Consider the following 15,649-nt stretch of genomic DNA (forward strand, 5'->3'; position numbering starts at 1 on the left):
CAAAATTGAGTTATTGGGCTCAACCACGGAATTGCGTTGAAACAACCCAAAATTGAGTTGAATTCCGTCTCCGTGCAGTGTTAAAACTATAAGCCCTGAGGCATTTTTGTCGAAAAAGTGAATGTCAAACATGATCACAAGTGTCAAGGTTCATATTTGGAATCATTTTTAAAATTGAAGCACAGACAAACAGACGTAACACTTAGAACAAATAGCAATCAAAATCATAGTCACGTGAACATGTACACCCAATGCTAAAATCGGTGTATTTGGCCGATGGACCAACAGATGGCGGTAGTGTGTAAACGTCAAACCAAAGACAAATTAAAGACCCCCATGTCCCTTGCAGTTGCCCAAAATTTTATGGCTCATAAGGTAATCTAGAATGCCGTTCAAAGTGTACTGCGATCTGTCAAACTTGGGTACCTTTTGCACTACCGAGGGACCAAATGCAGTACTAGAAGTGGTACCCAAACTGAGCCCGAGTGGGACGGACCTAGTCAAATGCGAACAAAAACGATGCGAGCGCTGCGGGTGGTGGATTGGCCACCTACCATATATTTGAAACGGCCGTTAAAAAAGGTGGTCGATGGACATCGGTGAGAGTGTGACGTCTGTTTGTCTGTGATTGAAGTTTAAAAATGTTATAGTCGTTATTTGAGCTAGAAAAATTGCTAAAGTAGTTGCAAGAACATGCTCTTTCGTATTAATAAATAAAAACAGGAATTCATTAAACATTTTAGGACCCAATTCTCATAAAAAATATTGCTGCTCTACCAAAGACCAAGTCAACATTTACGCCCAATGCTAAAAATACTTTAGGGTTCATTCACATATTTCATAACGCTGAAAATGGCAATTTTTGACACCCACCCACCGCCTCGCAATGCTATTTGTATGAATATTCTACAAATTTTGTATGAGCCGTAACACCAGCAGAACACCCACCCACCCCCTTCAGCGTTATGAAATTTGTGAACAAGCCCTTTTGGCCAACTGCGAACTACATGGCGGTAGTGAGCAAACGTCAAACTCGAACAAAAGCGATGCGATGTCTCTGATGCAAGCGCTACGAGTGGACTGTTGGCCAACTACCATATTAGAATTGAGCGCTATTCTGCTGTGCGATAGATATAATTCAGGTGTTACGTCTGTTAAGCCCCAAGCACAATGTGAGCGGCAGCACCGTACAACGGCAAAACGGCAAGCCCATCTTGAGCTACACTCTACTTGTCAAGTCAATGTTGAAAAGGATTTAGTCAACATGGGATTGATAAGTAAAGTGTAGATCAAGATGGGCATGCCGTTTTGCCGTTTTTGTGTCTTTGGTTGTACCACGTTGCCGTTCACATTGTGCTCGGGGCCTTAGTCTATGCGGCGTATTTAACTCTCTGAACAGTGAATCAATTGTCACCCAGCACGCATCAACAAAGACATTGCCATTCTCAATTCTTGTTGCAACAATTTTATTCCGCAACATCAATTTATTCCGATTTGGTATACGGCTGTCAACTACGAACAAAGCTCGCCTAACTATCATCTCGGACGCGGGCCGGCCCAAACAGCACAGGTCGAAAACGCTGCAGGGTTTTGGTTTTACCATAACTCATGAACCATTTATGTACCATATTCCGTTATGGTGATTACACCGTGAATCTCCGTATTGATTTTAGAACTGTACCAATAATGGTAAATTTCTATGCGGGATGTTTATGAACACAGCGGACTACTTAAATATTAGTCGCAACGGTTGGAGTTATCTGTGGTTGGAGATTGAGAAAAAATATATTAAAAAAAAAGGTTGTTCTTATTTCTGTCGGATTCATAATATCTAGGACACTACACTTTTTATATTAAATTTAGGGGAGGGATTATTACAGTATGTTTAAAATTACTAATTGAACATTAACACTTCACTTTTTGCAAAAAAAAAATTACTTAATATGTCGAGCACTCGACACTGAAGAAGTTTGTAAGTCGCAGACGAAATAGGCTTATCTGTCAAGATCAGCAACACATATTAGAGTTTAAAGGAATTTGCTCGCCTTACTAGTGATTTTCGTAATTTATTTTTTGCAAAAAGTGAAGTGTTAAGGTTTAATTAGTAGAAAAAAAATACATTAAAGATATGCTGGATCCAAAATGTCTGTTTCGCCCTGATGGCAGATAAAGCTCGATATTTAACTAGAATTAATCTAGTACATCCCCCTGTTGCTCAATTTTCTGCAGAGCCAGTCTATCACACATCGTTATCTTCTTGCCACCTCGCGCAGAAACAAGCGAACTTCAAACGGAAAACGAAACTCCAACAACAACAACAACAACAACAACAAGCGAACTGTCATTCCAGGGCAAAAGTGATTAACGTTTTGTTGTTTTCTCGCAATCTATCCTTGATTGTGTTGTCGGTCCTAGTCTTGTTCGGAATACTTTTTCTCAATCAGTTTTTTGCAATTTTTCGCGGTTAGTCGGAAGCAAATCAGTGAGAATCCTGTGCGCAATTGATCGGCACAATGTCCTCAAGCGATGGGTCCTTGCAGGGGATACATTTTCTCGATCTCCCGGATTGTATGATCGAGCAAGTTTTCGAGTATCTCAGCTACGACGAAATTGCCAAGAAGCGAAATGTGAGTCAACATACCTTTTCGTAATCTATAATTAAAAATATTTTACTCTTATTCTCTTGTAGGTATGCAAAAAGATCGATCGCGTTTGTCAATCGCTGTTAAACCGAGGTTTCATGAAAATGATCAAAAGGCATAACGCCAACCTGAAAGCGATTAAATCGCAACTTCCAAGGCGGGAATCCGAGCGCAGGAATCATCCCCTTGCCAAGCACTCGGACATCTTAACTTGCATCGAGACCCGCATTTCGATGCTGTCGATGACCTACTCGAAGTACATCGAAAAGGATTTGTGCTGTTTCATTCCTGGGAAGGTGATTGACGAGGTGTTCAATATCCTAAAGTTGATTGAAAGTACCTCAAAGCCTTTGAGGGCCCATGAAGTGCTACAGGAGCTGAGGGACATTTCATCGATGGCCATTGAACACTTTGACGAGAACATTGCACATAGACTGAAACGTATAATGGGGGTGCACCATCCTGGCGGAAGTCATTTGCCGTTTGCGACTCCTGGCTTTATCCAAAACGAGGTTGTGCTTCCCTGTGATGTAAATGGGGAGAAATTGATCCTCCCCACACTAACTCCGATTTCACCACACAAGGCTTCTCCACAGCAGCTTTATTGTCACCAAAGTTCCTCTTCGGCTTGCAGTGCAAGTCGCATTAATAACGCATCGATTGCCAGAATTACCAACAAATCTCGCAAGATGAGACTCACCATCAATAAGTTGGTGGCAGCAATGCAAGGCTCAAAGAATGTAATGAAACAGATGCGCACTCAAATCATGCGCAATTCTGTGGAAATTAAAGATCTCCGCCGTCGTTTGGAAGAATCCGAAACGAAAAACTGCGAACTGTTAGCCAATATTAACCAGTTAGCTTTCGGTGTACCCTCGAGCTCGGAATTGGCTTCTGGGGCAGCCGAAACAGCACCCAAAGCCAGCCGAGCGGCCGTTGTCCGTAATATTAAGCCCCGATCGGCGACCATTATATTGAAACGAGTTCTGGCCAATACGGAAAGCCTCGGTGTCTCATCGATGGGTAGTCAACAGGATTACGATGACGCAATGCCGGGAAGCTCTAAGCGTACCAAACATAGCCAAGATTAACCTAAATGCTGTGCAAACATTTCTCTCTATAAGCTATCATAATCAGCAAATTTGAGATACTTAACACACACGAGGAACTCATTTTATTTTTCGTTGCGCCGTTTCCATTTCTGTGTTAAAAGGGCTGCTCACCAACCACGTACAATAATTCTCAAGTTTGCAATGTTCCTCCCTCTTGTAGTGTGTTTGTCTTGGGAGGACATTGATCAAACTCTATTCGAAATCCTACGTGGTAAAAAAGTGGCTTGTTCCTGTCGAATGAAATTCTTCGTTTAACCTTTCTGTATACGCGCCAAACTGTGCAGTAAAAGCTGGCAGAGAACGTTAAACAACTAGAAATTTAGCAATTTGAAAATATATATTCAAATACGATTAGATTAAGGCAAGATAAACATAATTAATGTAGTAGATTAAGAACTGCTTATAGACTATTCATTAATCCGAGAAACTCAACCCAATAATATTAATAATCTACGACCTATCTATAATTGCTACAGCAGTAACTGAGTGCGCACTCATTTCTGTGAATTTCAATTATTTTTCTTTCTTCACCATGCTGGATGTTGTATCCCCGAGTAGCATAGCATAACGAAAAATAACAATAAAATAATCTCAGTAGAAATAGGTACATTTTTCAATGGAAAGAAATTCCGCTGAACTTCAAGCAGAACTCCACTAAACACAGGATTTGATTACTTTAGCATGAGTTTTCTTGTAGGAGATATTTGATAGACATGATCCCATCCTTCTTATTTCTGGCGTTATCTTCCAACTGGAACAGAACCTGCTATTCAGCTTAGTGTTCATTTAAGCACTTCCACAGTTATTGTACGGAGATATCCAGATTGGACACGGCGGTTCTGAACCGCCGTTCCTCAAATCGCCGTCCAAATCGTCGGTCGATGAAAGAGAGAGATGTATTCTAAATCGATTGATTCTCTGACATTTTTGTATACACCGTTGCCGTTGGTGCAACACGTACGCGAGATTGCCTTTTCACTACCACGATTTTTGTGTGGTTTGTTTTGATTCCTTTTGACAATTTTTTTATGTTGCTTATGCTACGAGCTGGAGGGAAGCATATTTTGTTTTGGAACGGTTTTTATTCGATAAATTTATTAATTAATTATCACTGAATTAAAAAAAAGATTTGTCGAAGAATTATTCTGATATTAAAAATCGTATTATAAATGACTATTTAATATCCTGTATTTATAACTAATGAAGCTGAGTATCAGGCTCGGTTCCGGTAGGGACGTAACGTCAGGAAAATAAAGAGTAATAAGAAGAAGAGTATACGTAACCTTGTTATTATTGGTAGCCTCTGAATTCGACATGCTACATGTGCTATCAAGGTGAAAACTCATTCTACTACTTAAAACAAAGATGGCGTCAAAATCCAAGATGGCCGCCAAGATTTTTTCAGTCAAAATAATACACGTGGGAAATTTCTTGCAAGAAATGCTCAAGAAAAACATTTTTCTTTGATCGCAGTACGCAGTTGAAAAGAAATGTCAATTCAAATGGAGCTCCCTGTAGGAAATTTCTTGACCATTTCTTGGGCAGAAATTTTTACTTTTCTTGAGCGGAACAGCATACTTACACACTTAATTTATTTCGCCGAGGCCGGTAAAATAAATTGCCGAGAACCCAACAGCTGAGATCTCGGCGAAAATCTCGGTAAAAGTTCAAAGTGCCGAACACCACTGCAAAATTCAAAACTCATCCAGCTGTCAAAATTTGCTGAGCAGATCGACAAAGATCTGCCGAAATTTTCGGCATATTTTTACCGAAATTCTGTAAATGTTCATTGTTATTTTTTTTATTAGGTATACGAATAAAAAGTTCCAACTTTTTTATTTTCGTTTTTCAACAAAAAAAAAAATTCTCCTCATTTTATAGCGACGCAGCAAGTGTTTATGCTAGCTGCAAGGTAATAGCAAAAATCCTCCGAATGACAAAGAATCATTTTCGCATCGCGTTTCGACTTCAATTAAGCTCGAAATACAATTGTATCTGAAAAGAGAAATGTAATCTAAACGAAAGTCATCACTGCTCTAATTAACTTTTAGTAAAAACGAAAAATATAAAACAAAATTCGTTTCCAATAACTTACGTGACCAATCAGGCTTTCCTTCTGTCGATTGCACGTGTTCCAGCATTTTGACAGATGCACTTCGCCGAATCTCGGTAAATTCATTCGTTTGCCGAATGCTGTGGCAAAATAAAATACTGAATTTCGGTAAAACATATAAAAAACCGATTTTCGGCACTTCACATCTGTCAACTTGGATCAAGTGTCAAATTTCAACGAGATCTCAGTAAATATATGATTTACCGGCAGAGTTCGTTAATTTGCTTTACCGAAATCAAATTCGATAATTAAGTGTGTTCCATTGTGTCAGGAACAGATAATCCCGGAGGATTCATTCTGATGGATAACCGATGTTGAAAAAGCTAAACCCAAAAGTATTAAAAAAATCGAACTGTTCAGAAGCGATATCCTCTTATCAAATTCGTATTAAAATTTCCAAAAAAATAACTAGAAATGCTACACTGTCACTTTTCCCCATTTTAGGGTGCTGAATCAGCACAATTGATCTGTACAAATTGTGTCAATGAGCGCTCGACGTTGAACCTACTATATTTTCGTAGTCTATATTTCTCTAACAGAAATTAAATCAAGAGATGAAAGAAACATCTTCTCGAAAGATTTACCCCAGTATAGCAATAATGTTGCACACGTCAGTAGTGTGTTCTAGTTTTTTGATGGTGCAGGATAATTTAGACGCAAACTCTCCTCTCCCCGTAGTAAGATTTGTATTTGTAGGAAAACTTAATGAATACCAAATGGTGCATATGGAGTTCTAAATAATCCTCCCCTAAAATCTCCTATGAGAAGGATCAAGTCTAACAATTTGATTTGAAGATATTATGTAAAGGAATTTGATTAAACAATTTTATAAATATTATTTCACGCACATTTTATTTTTTTATAATTAATAATCACATTCATAACTAAATTTATAAAATTGCGAATGCTTGCGAGGATGTAATGCTTGTTTGGCCAAGTCTTCATAGGGTTAGGCTCGTGTGATTGTCTCCTGCACCACAAATTCTAAACTTCAACTCCGTGAGTATTTTCGGGTAGACAAAGCGAACAGAATCCACTTAAAAAGGAACGATTTGAAGTGAGTTGACGTGTGTTTGATGATCACGACAGAAACAAAATACTTCACCAAACTAGTACAAATACACGGAATAGTTTAAAAGAGCGTTCTAATTGCTTGAAAACTGATGAAATATCACTAAAATTGCTAAAACTTTTCTTGGTTGTACCAATAGTTGCGGTAAAGTGTTCCTATAATGGAGGATCCCATAAGAAAACAACGGATACCTCAACTATAGGAACACAAATTATGCCATGCCGTGGATTACTACGATGAAATCGTTTTTCTCATTAAGTCAATGGTCGTTACTTCTCGTTACAACATTAACATGTGCATTAATTGCGCTTCTTAAATTAAGGCGGTAAAATGGAGTTCAATCGTGCTTAGTACCTCCACTATTGGTACATCTACCCTATATCAACAGCATTCCGTGTGTGCTGTCAAAGACAATTTTCACTAATGTTTTTCAAGGTTTACTCGATTGTTTTCTAATAACACTCATCAATCAAGGATTGAATCCTGGGATTCAATCAACTCATACAAGACGCATGATTCAGTGCATGCCTAGATTAGAAGATAACGAGCGCACGCAATCGATCTTGATCTGTGCGTTTTAAATCTCAGCAGCTCTTGGAGTGAGATTTTTTAAAGACTGACTTTGTTTGTAAGCTGGAATAGCTAATCGCGTTATCATTATTTATTTTCCTCGACGGTGAAAAATGTCCTGGGAAACTTGTTCCATTCCAAAAAGTCTCAAAGTTTTGAGAAAATTTGATTCCGATTTGACAAAAAAAAAAAATGTTTCTGTGACGCTTTTATCTTCAGTTATGATTTTCGAACGAAAAGACTTGTACGAGAAATCTGGGCATGTTTCACAAAAATATGACCAAACGCAGGAATTAAAAAGTAGTAGGTACATCTTAAAAATTTCAATGATTGAAATTTATAAAATTCTGTTCTCAAAAATATTTCTTTGAAAATCTAACACGAGTTGAAACATAGTTTCCCCCCATAGTTTTACGAATTTTCTCAACGGTGGAAAATTTTGTGGAAAACTTTTTCCAGTTAACATTTTTTTCTATTCCTTAGAAAATTTGCTTTCATTTTCATAAAAAAAAAACTTTGTTTCAACGATGCTTCTTTCTTGAGCTATGATTTTTGAAAGAAAAGGCTCAAAATGGCACATTTGCACATTTTTTACAAAATTGGCCATAACTCAAAAACGAAAAAAAAAATACTATTTCAAAAATTTCAGCGATTAAAGCTTATAAAATTATCTCCTCAAAAAAATTTTTTTTTTAAATTTTTCACGAGTTGGAGCATAGTTTTTCCGGCTTTTCTTTACGAATTTTCTCAACGGTGGAAAATTTTGTGGAAAACTGTTTCCAATTATTTTTTTTTATTCCTGAGAAAATTTGCTTTCATTTTCATAAAAAAACTTTGTTTCTATGATGCTTCGTTCTTGAGTTATGATTTTTCAAAGTAAGTAGTGTCAGGGGAAAACAAAAAAAAATCCAACTGAGTTTTCCGGAAAAATAGGCGACCCTGAATTTTTCTCAATTTTTTTATTCATATATTGATGAGCCCTGCCTGTGTAAAAAGTTTCATGAAAATCTGAGACCTTTCGGCCCAAACCCGTACTGAAAATCCCCTGTTTTGACAGGTCCCACTTACCCCGGGTTCTTGGCACTTTTGATTCACTTTGGCAGTGGATGTTTTTAAAAGCTACTAAGTTCATATTTGGTCACTAGAGGAGTCGTATTGAAGTGCTTCTCATTGCAAAGTTTCATACAATTTGGTCGAGTAAACCCCCCATGCCAAAGTGAATCATGGAAGTGCCCAAGTAGATCTGCACTAGACCTATTCATATTTTCAAAAATGTCTGGAAACTCCCCAGTCAACCAATACTTTGATTTTTCATTGCAAAATGAACTTCTGGCCAAAATTTCACTCAATTTAGAGCAAATTTAGTTGTGCTTCAATTCAATTATGTGTTTTTAGGGTATTTTCAAGTTTAAAAAAAATCATAACTACCGAACGAAACATCAAAATGTATCGAAAATACCTCTACATAGTAGTTTATTCAATTCTACGAACTTTTGCCGAACACGATTTTATGATTGGAGCAAGTTTTAACATAGTTTGGTTGAGGTTTGTATTTCGAAGTTCTTGAATATCTCATTTTTCGGGAAGTGTTTTCACTGAAAAGCTTGCCTGCGTGAAAATTTTGGATTTTTAATTTCCAGACATGAAGACTGCATATCTAAAAGTCAATCCCGTTCAAAGTTACCATTTACTTTACGAAAATAAATTGTAAAAAATAGGTAATTATGAAGCACATTTGTAAATCCACTGTGGGCCAAGAGCAACACCGTGAGCTTCAAAGAATACAAAAAATGAACACGTTAGCACTGCCTTTTCTCAGTCGATGATGATGATTGTTTTCAAATCGTTCTAAATGATCAGTGAAATGCGATCAAAACAATCATCACTCGGAAAGAAAAAGCAATGCTAACTTGTTCAATTCATTCGTTTTCGGTACATGTGTCATGCATGATTTAACTATCATCAGGTTGCGATGCGGTGTTCGATCTTTGGTATTTATTGTAATTTATTGCCTCAAGCAACATGTAAGCTGTTGATGGTCAATGAATTCATAAATGTATTATTTTTGATTCCCGTTGACTAGGGCCTGAAAAAATAATACCAATGGGTGTTTTATATACCATGTATATTGAGAAAACTGTAATTTCTGGGTACTGTGGAGAACAAATTTGGATCAAACAATGCTAAAACTCAATTTAATCTTATTAGCGTGTTCGACAAACTTTAACAGAATAGAATTAGCTTTCAAATAGTGGTAATTGCAAATGGTTTTGATTTTTTACATGCTAGTTATGATTTTTAAAACCTTGAAATAAGCCCAAAAACATAATTTCAACTTGAAGCATACTGAAATCTTTATCAAATGAGCTGAAAATTTAACCAGACATTGTTCTTGGCATGAGAATTCCGAATACTGCTTGACCGGTAGATTTCCGGACATTTTTTAAATATGAACAGGTCTAATCTGCACCCTATAAAGATATTTTGGGATAAGTTAGACCATAAAAATTTTCATAGGAAATGAAAACAAAACACTTGTTTATCGCAAGCAGCTTTATCACAAGCTTAAAATTGTACCTTACTGATTCGATTTATAACACCATTATTTTTTGCGAGCCAATGCAAGACGTGAAACAATTTGTCATGTTAGTTGAAAATGACGCTGAACTGACAACTGTTACAAAAAGCACATATGGTATTAAACATGAAAATATTGTTTATACTAAATACATTCCGTATCTTTGTATTTTCAACTTTATAGAAGCATACCCCCTTGAAAAACTTTTACGATTTTCTAATGAAATTTGTCAAAATTAAATTTTTCTTCCAATCGAATAAAAATGCTATCACAAAAAAGGTCGTAAGCAGACATTTTTACAATATAACCTGAAATAGAGATATAAATTTAACTTTCTTTTAGTGATTTCAGTTAAGTTTTAAACGATTTATGAAACATGATACAGGTTTGAATGATGAATTAGATAAATTATAATGAACAATGGCAATAGATAGAAAAACTATTGTACGTCTGTAAGTATGCATGATTGCTGCTTCATAGTGAGTGACTCATTTTTCCGAAGAACTTCACATAAAACGGAGAAAGTTTTGAAAATTTAACAAAATTTTGAAGTAAGATGGTAAAAAACATTTTTGCTACAAATAATAACTTAATCTGTTAAAAATGTTATTATGGCCAAATCAAAGGCTCAAGATTACGCTTCCAAATGATGTCTATTGAGCTTAAATCGGTTATGATTTCGTAGATAGACAGCTGTTTTAAGTTTGCTACATGAACAATAGTTGATGAATTATAAGCAGTTCATTTTTTCTGAATTTTCCATTCTTACGATGCTGCCAAAAATCGAAGACAAAACATATCAACCTTAAATTTTGAGAAACTTTAGCTAAATGGTATAGAAGTCTAAGTCAATATATTAACAAGTGATTTTGAGTACATGAGTTTTTGAGGTTTTGTCTGCCCATGCGTCACTGTGCGGCCGTTAACTCGTGTATAGTTTTGTATCCAGCTTTTTACGATAGCTAATGGCTGCCGCAAACTGGTTTGCTTTCTGGTAGGGATCAAACGATATGACGCTTGGCTTGGGTCAGTTCAATGTTAAACGACCCAAGCCAAACGTCAGATGGACTGATCCCTACCAGACAGCGAGCTAGTTTGCGGCAGCCATTATCGCTTTTAAAAAGCTGGATAGGTTTCAATATAGTCATCAAAAAACGACTGTATCTTGATGAAAAATTCGAAATTTGGAAGTTTAAATTAAGAAGCAGAAGGTTTGAAAATGTTCATAGTTTATATCATAAAAATGTGTAATCATGAAGATAATCAAAATGTGCCGTTTCAATATAAAACAGAAATATTAGAACTTTTTTGTTATAAATCTACCCTACAATACGTATGACTCTGTATTCTAGCAGTGCTCACAATTTAAGCTGTTACTCAAAATATTTTCATGTGCATGGCTTGAAAATTAATACATGATGGAGGTTGAACATCGTTGCCTGTTAACATAAAGTAGGTATAATTTACAAGTTTAATACTTTGGTGTTACTATAACTAATAAGCAGTAATATTATATATTTTATTTTACGGAATTGCAGCAATATTTTTGAAATAAATTCACGTTTTAATAACTGCCTATGTGCGAGGTGACTTGCAAATAGCTAGGTGACTTGCAAATAAATAGATTCTAAACAATTTAAAGTTCTGTTAAAGTGGAGTACTTTTTCTGTACGTCGTTTCAATCCATCAATCAGTAAAAAAAACTCGGGAAAATACCTATTGTAAAAGGTTTTGGCTCACCATTGGTATTTTTCCATTCTTCCATGCAAAATTACCCAATACTAACAGGTAAAGGAAAACTAGCTTTCACTGTTTATAAAATTAAAAAAAAAAATAATAAATAAAAACTAGGTATGGCAAAGGTAATACGGTGTGACAGGTATAAAAGAAGTAGTCGAAGTCTTCAATGAATAAAAACCGGTCTAAGCTAATCAGAGACAGCTTGTCGCCTTTACATGTATCTACCGAGCTTAAATTTAATCCAACAAAAATCGAAAATAACCTACTGATAACAACGTCACTTTAATCGCCTTTAGCGCCAGTCTCGCTTAGACTCAATGGAATTTCTCCAAAATGGTCACTTTAAGTCTTATCACTTGAACAAACCGATTGTACAACTTTTATCTCACTTCTACATCCACAACTCGACATCCCGTACAGACAACAAACCACGATAAAGCGCCAATCTTACTCATCGGGGCCGCACGCCTAATCGATAAGCTTCCATCATTAGTGGGACTCTGTGATACTCACAACGTGATCCGTAGAACGTATACAAGATTCAATTAGATATTGACTCCGTTCATGCTAGGTCTTTTCGTAGACCTCCTTACTCCAAGTGGTTTATTTGATCATTTTGCAACTATCGTGTGTATACACCATTCATAAAGCTTTCTCACTACATTTTCTCCGTAAAATCGACACACACTTATAGTCGAGGAATTCCTCTCAAACAACATCTATAAAAAGTGACTGTTTGGCTTTCTATTTGCCAAGTACCTCTAGCTTAAGTGGGGGTTAGTGGGGTTTCGGTGCACTTGAAGCATTTTACACTTAGTCATAATTTATCTTTGTCTCTGCCTAATTGTTCAGATGAGATGACCCTATAACTGATCGTTCAGATCGAGTTCAGATTCACAATGATATTTCTCTACGTTTCTGGTAGCGCTTTAAATTCCTATATCTGACTTAACAATTACTTTTGAAGACGAGATTACCAATCGATTCTGCTCAGTTGGATAACCCACGCACAGGGATAGTAACTTAGGTAGTGGAACATTTTTTTTTCTTGAATACTTCTTTTGCAGCTCTCAGGTATTAGTGGAGGAGATGTCCATCGGACAATAGCTTACGTTCGAAAAGATGCCAGCTGTTGGTCGATCGGCTGTATGCCCAGTATGCTGCCAGTGAACGGGAGTACGACCTTACAGTTGAAATACCACTGGAGCATGAATAGCGCGAACAAAAACACGTCTGAAAAAAAAGTAAATCGTAAAATATGCAATCTATATGTAATATGTAATACTATGTAAACTCAATGTGAGTTGCCAGAAATGCAATGAATTATAGAATGATTTTGTTATTCTTCAGCTTTATCTCAGAGACAAAACGACGCAAATCCAAACCGGTTTTGGATTTCTACAAAAGAACAATAGATGTTTGAATCTGGCCAGGCCATATTGTTCAACTACCGAAAGAGCATTTTGCTTCAAGCCGAACAGGGTGCTTATGACATAACAAATATGATATCTAAGTACTATACTCGGCAAATCAATGATTTGAAAAAGCGCTATTATTGAATTGCGCCTCAAAAGCGTATCTACTACGAGACTCCAGAAAAATGGTGATAAGACTCTTCCTTCGGGGCAACCTCAAACACTCAATTTCCGAATCGCAGCTTGACGCAATGTCAAGAAGAGATGTCGGTTTTCGAGCATTCGATAAATCCAATTGGTAATCATTGTAGGTAACTCATGGTTTCGTGCAGCTTCTAATATGGCATCGGAAGACACGTTATCAAAAGCACCCTCAATATCCAAGAAGACACCCAAGCAGAATTGCTTCTGAGCGAATGCTTTCTCGATATTGTATACAACCTTATGTAAAAGAGTCACTGCGGACTTTCCAGATCGGTAAGCATGTTGATTCACATGAAGAGGCATGTTTGCTAAATAAACATAAGGGATGTGATGATCGATAATGGGTCATTTCAGACTGATTGGTCTAAAACTCTTCGCTTCTTCATAAGCACGTCTTTCTTTTGAGATAAACTTCACAGTAATATCACGCCAGGATCTGGGAATATACCCAGTAGCAAAACTGCTTACAAGTAGCTTTTTCAAAACATGTTTGATAAGCTTGAATCTCTTCTAAAGCAGAACAGTATAAATCCCATCTTCTTCAGTAGATTTGAAAGAAGCAAAACTAGTAGGTAAGTGCCCATTAAATCGATTCCGTAGTTGCGATACTGCGAGCCGAAGCCAGAGACTCGTAACTACCTACATGACAAGACGTTTGGTTCATTCATAGATGCTATGTCCACACATCCGAGGAAATGTGTATTGAATAAACATTCTAAAACTACTTCATCAGAAGAAGTAAAGCCACCATTAGGTAAGCAAATTTCAATCCTTAGATTTTGCGAGAATTTTGTTCAGCAGAATCACGCGGACTGGAAACATTTGTACCAAGGTTTTTTTTTCCAGCCGGATTGTTCATCAGATCCAAGCCGTGCAAGCCGACTTAAACGACTCTGATCCTGTTGAACGGTGTCTGTTCCAACTTCTACATTGTTTCCTGAGTCTAGTCAGATCGGAATTCCATCATGGAGTCTTTACAGACCGCAGATGACATGCTTCTTCAAAAGCTTTCATAATGTAGGATCGATGTAGTATCAACGGCATCATCCAAATCACTTGGAACGGGAAAAAAAAGCTGGTCCAAGTGTTTTACAGGACCTTATAAGTTCGTGCATTTAGATATGAAATTGAAATTGAATAAAATAAAGATGGGAAAATATTCATTACATGTTTTGTTTTACTCCCTGCGAGTTTTACCAAAAAATTATGTTTGTCGCAATTTGATTCTGTACACCCTTTAAAAGTAGTAAAAACAACTGTGCCAACAAGGCTTCCTATATAGAAGTTCTCTTTACGAAAGTAAAGCTAGCAACATGCAAAAGGCGAAAACGCACATAAAACCCTGTGTGCTAAAGCAAATACTTCCTTCGAAACAACGGGGTTAAATTTATTCAGATAAAAGGTGACGAGAGTAGGGTTTAACAACCGAAGTATTTTTTTTTTACAAGATCCATTCAGTTTGTTTGCTTTTTGATATGACATAGCCAGCAGAGTATATATTTGAATCGATGACGATGAATACATACAATATTAAACTAAGTCCCTGCTGATACATGTTAATTAAACATTGAAATGGCATTCATAGATCCCGGGAGATTAACTCTGGACGGTAGGTACTTACGGATCGTCACTCGTTCCCAGCTTTCGACCATGTACAGCTCCGTAATCATCAAGTACCGGAACCACCAGTAGTTTATAAATGTTAGAACCTTGTCCAGCAGTCTCATCATGATGTATGAAGGGATTTTCCTCCTAGAGCTACAGTAGGTGCCGCCCAAATTCGTGACTAACTGGATATTGGGCGATACCGCTATACTTCCTGCCCCCGGATATTGCCACTACTGAGCGGCGACAGAAATTCGGATTACACGGTGGGTTAAAAATAGCTCCGCTCCACAATTGATTTCACTATTACGACCGCTTGAGGACCAACGAGCGCCAGATAAGGTCACGCGTGAATAATTTATTACGATCGCACTATTTCGGCAGCCAGCGCACAGAATATTTTGATAAGCCACCGTCGTCGACTCTGCACATTGATTCGTTTCGTGTCACACACTCACTGACAGATGCTCGGCTCTCGATTCCTTGGTCGGGCTGGAGAAAAAGATGGGCAAAGAAAGGGAAACGGAGAAAGCCGAACCAAATTGTGTGAAGTACTAGATAAAAGTTGCTCAAAAAACAACAGCGATCCCCTCGATTT

The 15,649-nt window shown here is 37.1% G+C and overlaps 2 protein-coding genes across 2 annotated transcripts; one reads left to right on the top strand and one right to left on the bottom strand.

The window, feature by feature from the left end:
• The first annotated feature begins 2,337 nt into the window (after positions 1-2,337).
• Positions 2,338-4,355, top strand: LOC5577467 (F-box only protein 28). The gene is made up of 2 exons (XM_001663340.2): positions 2,338-2,627; positions 2,690-4,355. The coding sequence occupies exons 1-2, from the start codon at positions 2,514-2,516 to the stop codon at positions 3,731-3,733; spliced, it is 1,158 nt and encodes a 385-aa protein (XP_001663390.2). The 5' UTR covers positions 2,338-2,513; the 3' UTR covers positions 3,734-4,355.
• Positions 4,356-12,372: 8,017 nt separating this feature from the next.
• Positions 12,373-15,524, bottom strand: LOC5577458. Its single transcript, XM_001663339.2, has 2 exons — positions 15,068-15,524; positions 12,373-13,060 (listed from the first exon to the last, which is right to left on the bottom strand). The coding sequence occupies exons 1-2, from the start codon at positions 15,174-15,176 to the stop codon at positions 12,936-12,938; spliced, it is 234 nt and encodes a 77-aa protein (XP_001663389.1). The 5' UTR covers positions 15,177-15,524; the 3' UTR covers positions 12,373-12,935.
• Positions 15,525-15,649: the final 125 nt, after the last annotated feature.

The sequence above is a fragment of the Aedes aegypti genome, chromosome 2, assembly GCF_002204515.2.
Source record: "Aedes aegypti strain LVP_AGWG chromosome 2, AaegL5.0 Primary Assembly, whole genome shotgun sequence".
NCBI lineage: Eukaryota > Metazoa > Arthropoda > Insecta > Diptera > Culicidae > Aedes > Aedes aegypti.

Bases quoted from the DNA above. Each gene is read 5' to 3' on its own strand.
- LOC5577467 (XM_001663340.2), top strand. From the start codon at position 2,514: ATGTCCTCAAGCGATGGGTCCTTGCAGGGGATACATTTTCTCGATCTC. The intron at 2,628-2,689 runs GTGAGTCAACAT...ATTCTCTTGTAG, and splicing joins AAATTGCCAAGAAGCGAAAT to GTATGCAAAAAGATCGATCG.
- LOC5577458 (XM_001663339.2), bottom strand. From the start codon at position 15,176: ATGATGAGACTGCTGGACAAGGTTCTAACATTTATAAACTACTGGTGG. The intron at 13,061-15,067 runs GTAAGTACCTAC...CTTTTTTTTCAG, and splicing joins CTGGGAACGAGTGACGATCC to ACGTGTTTTTGTTCGCGCTA.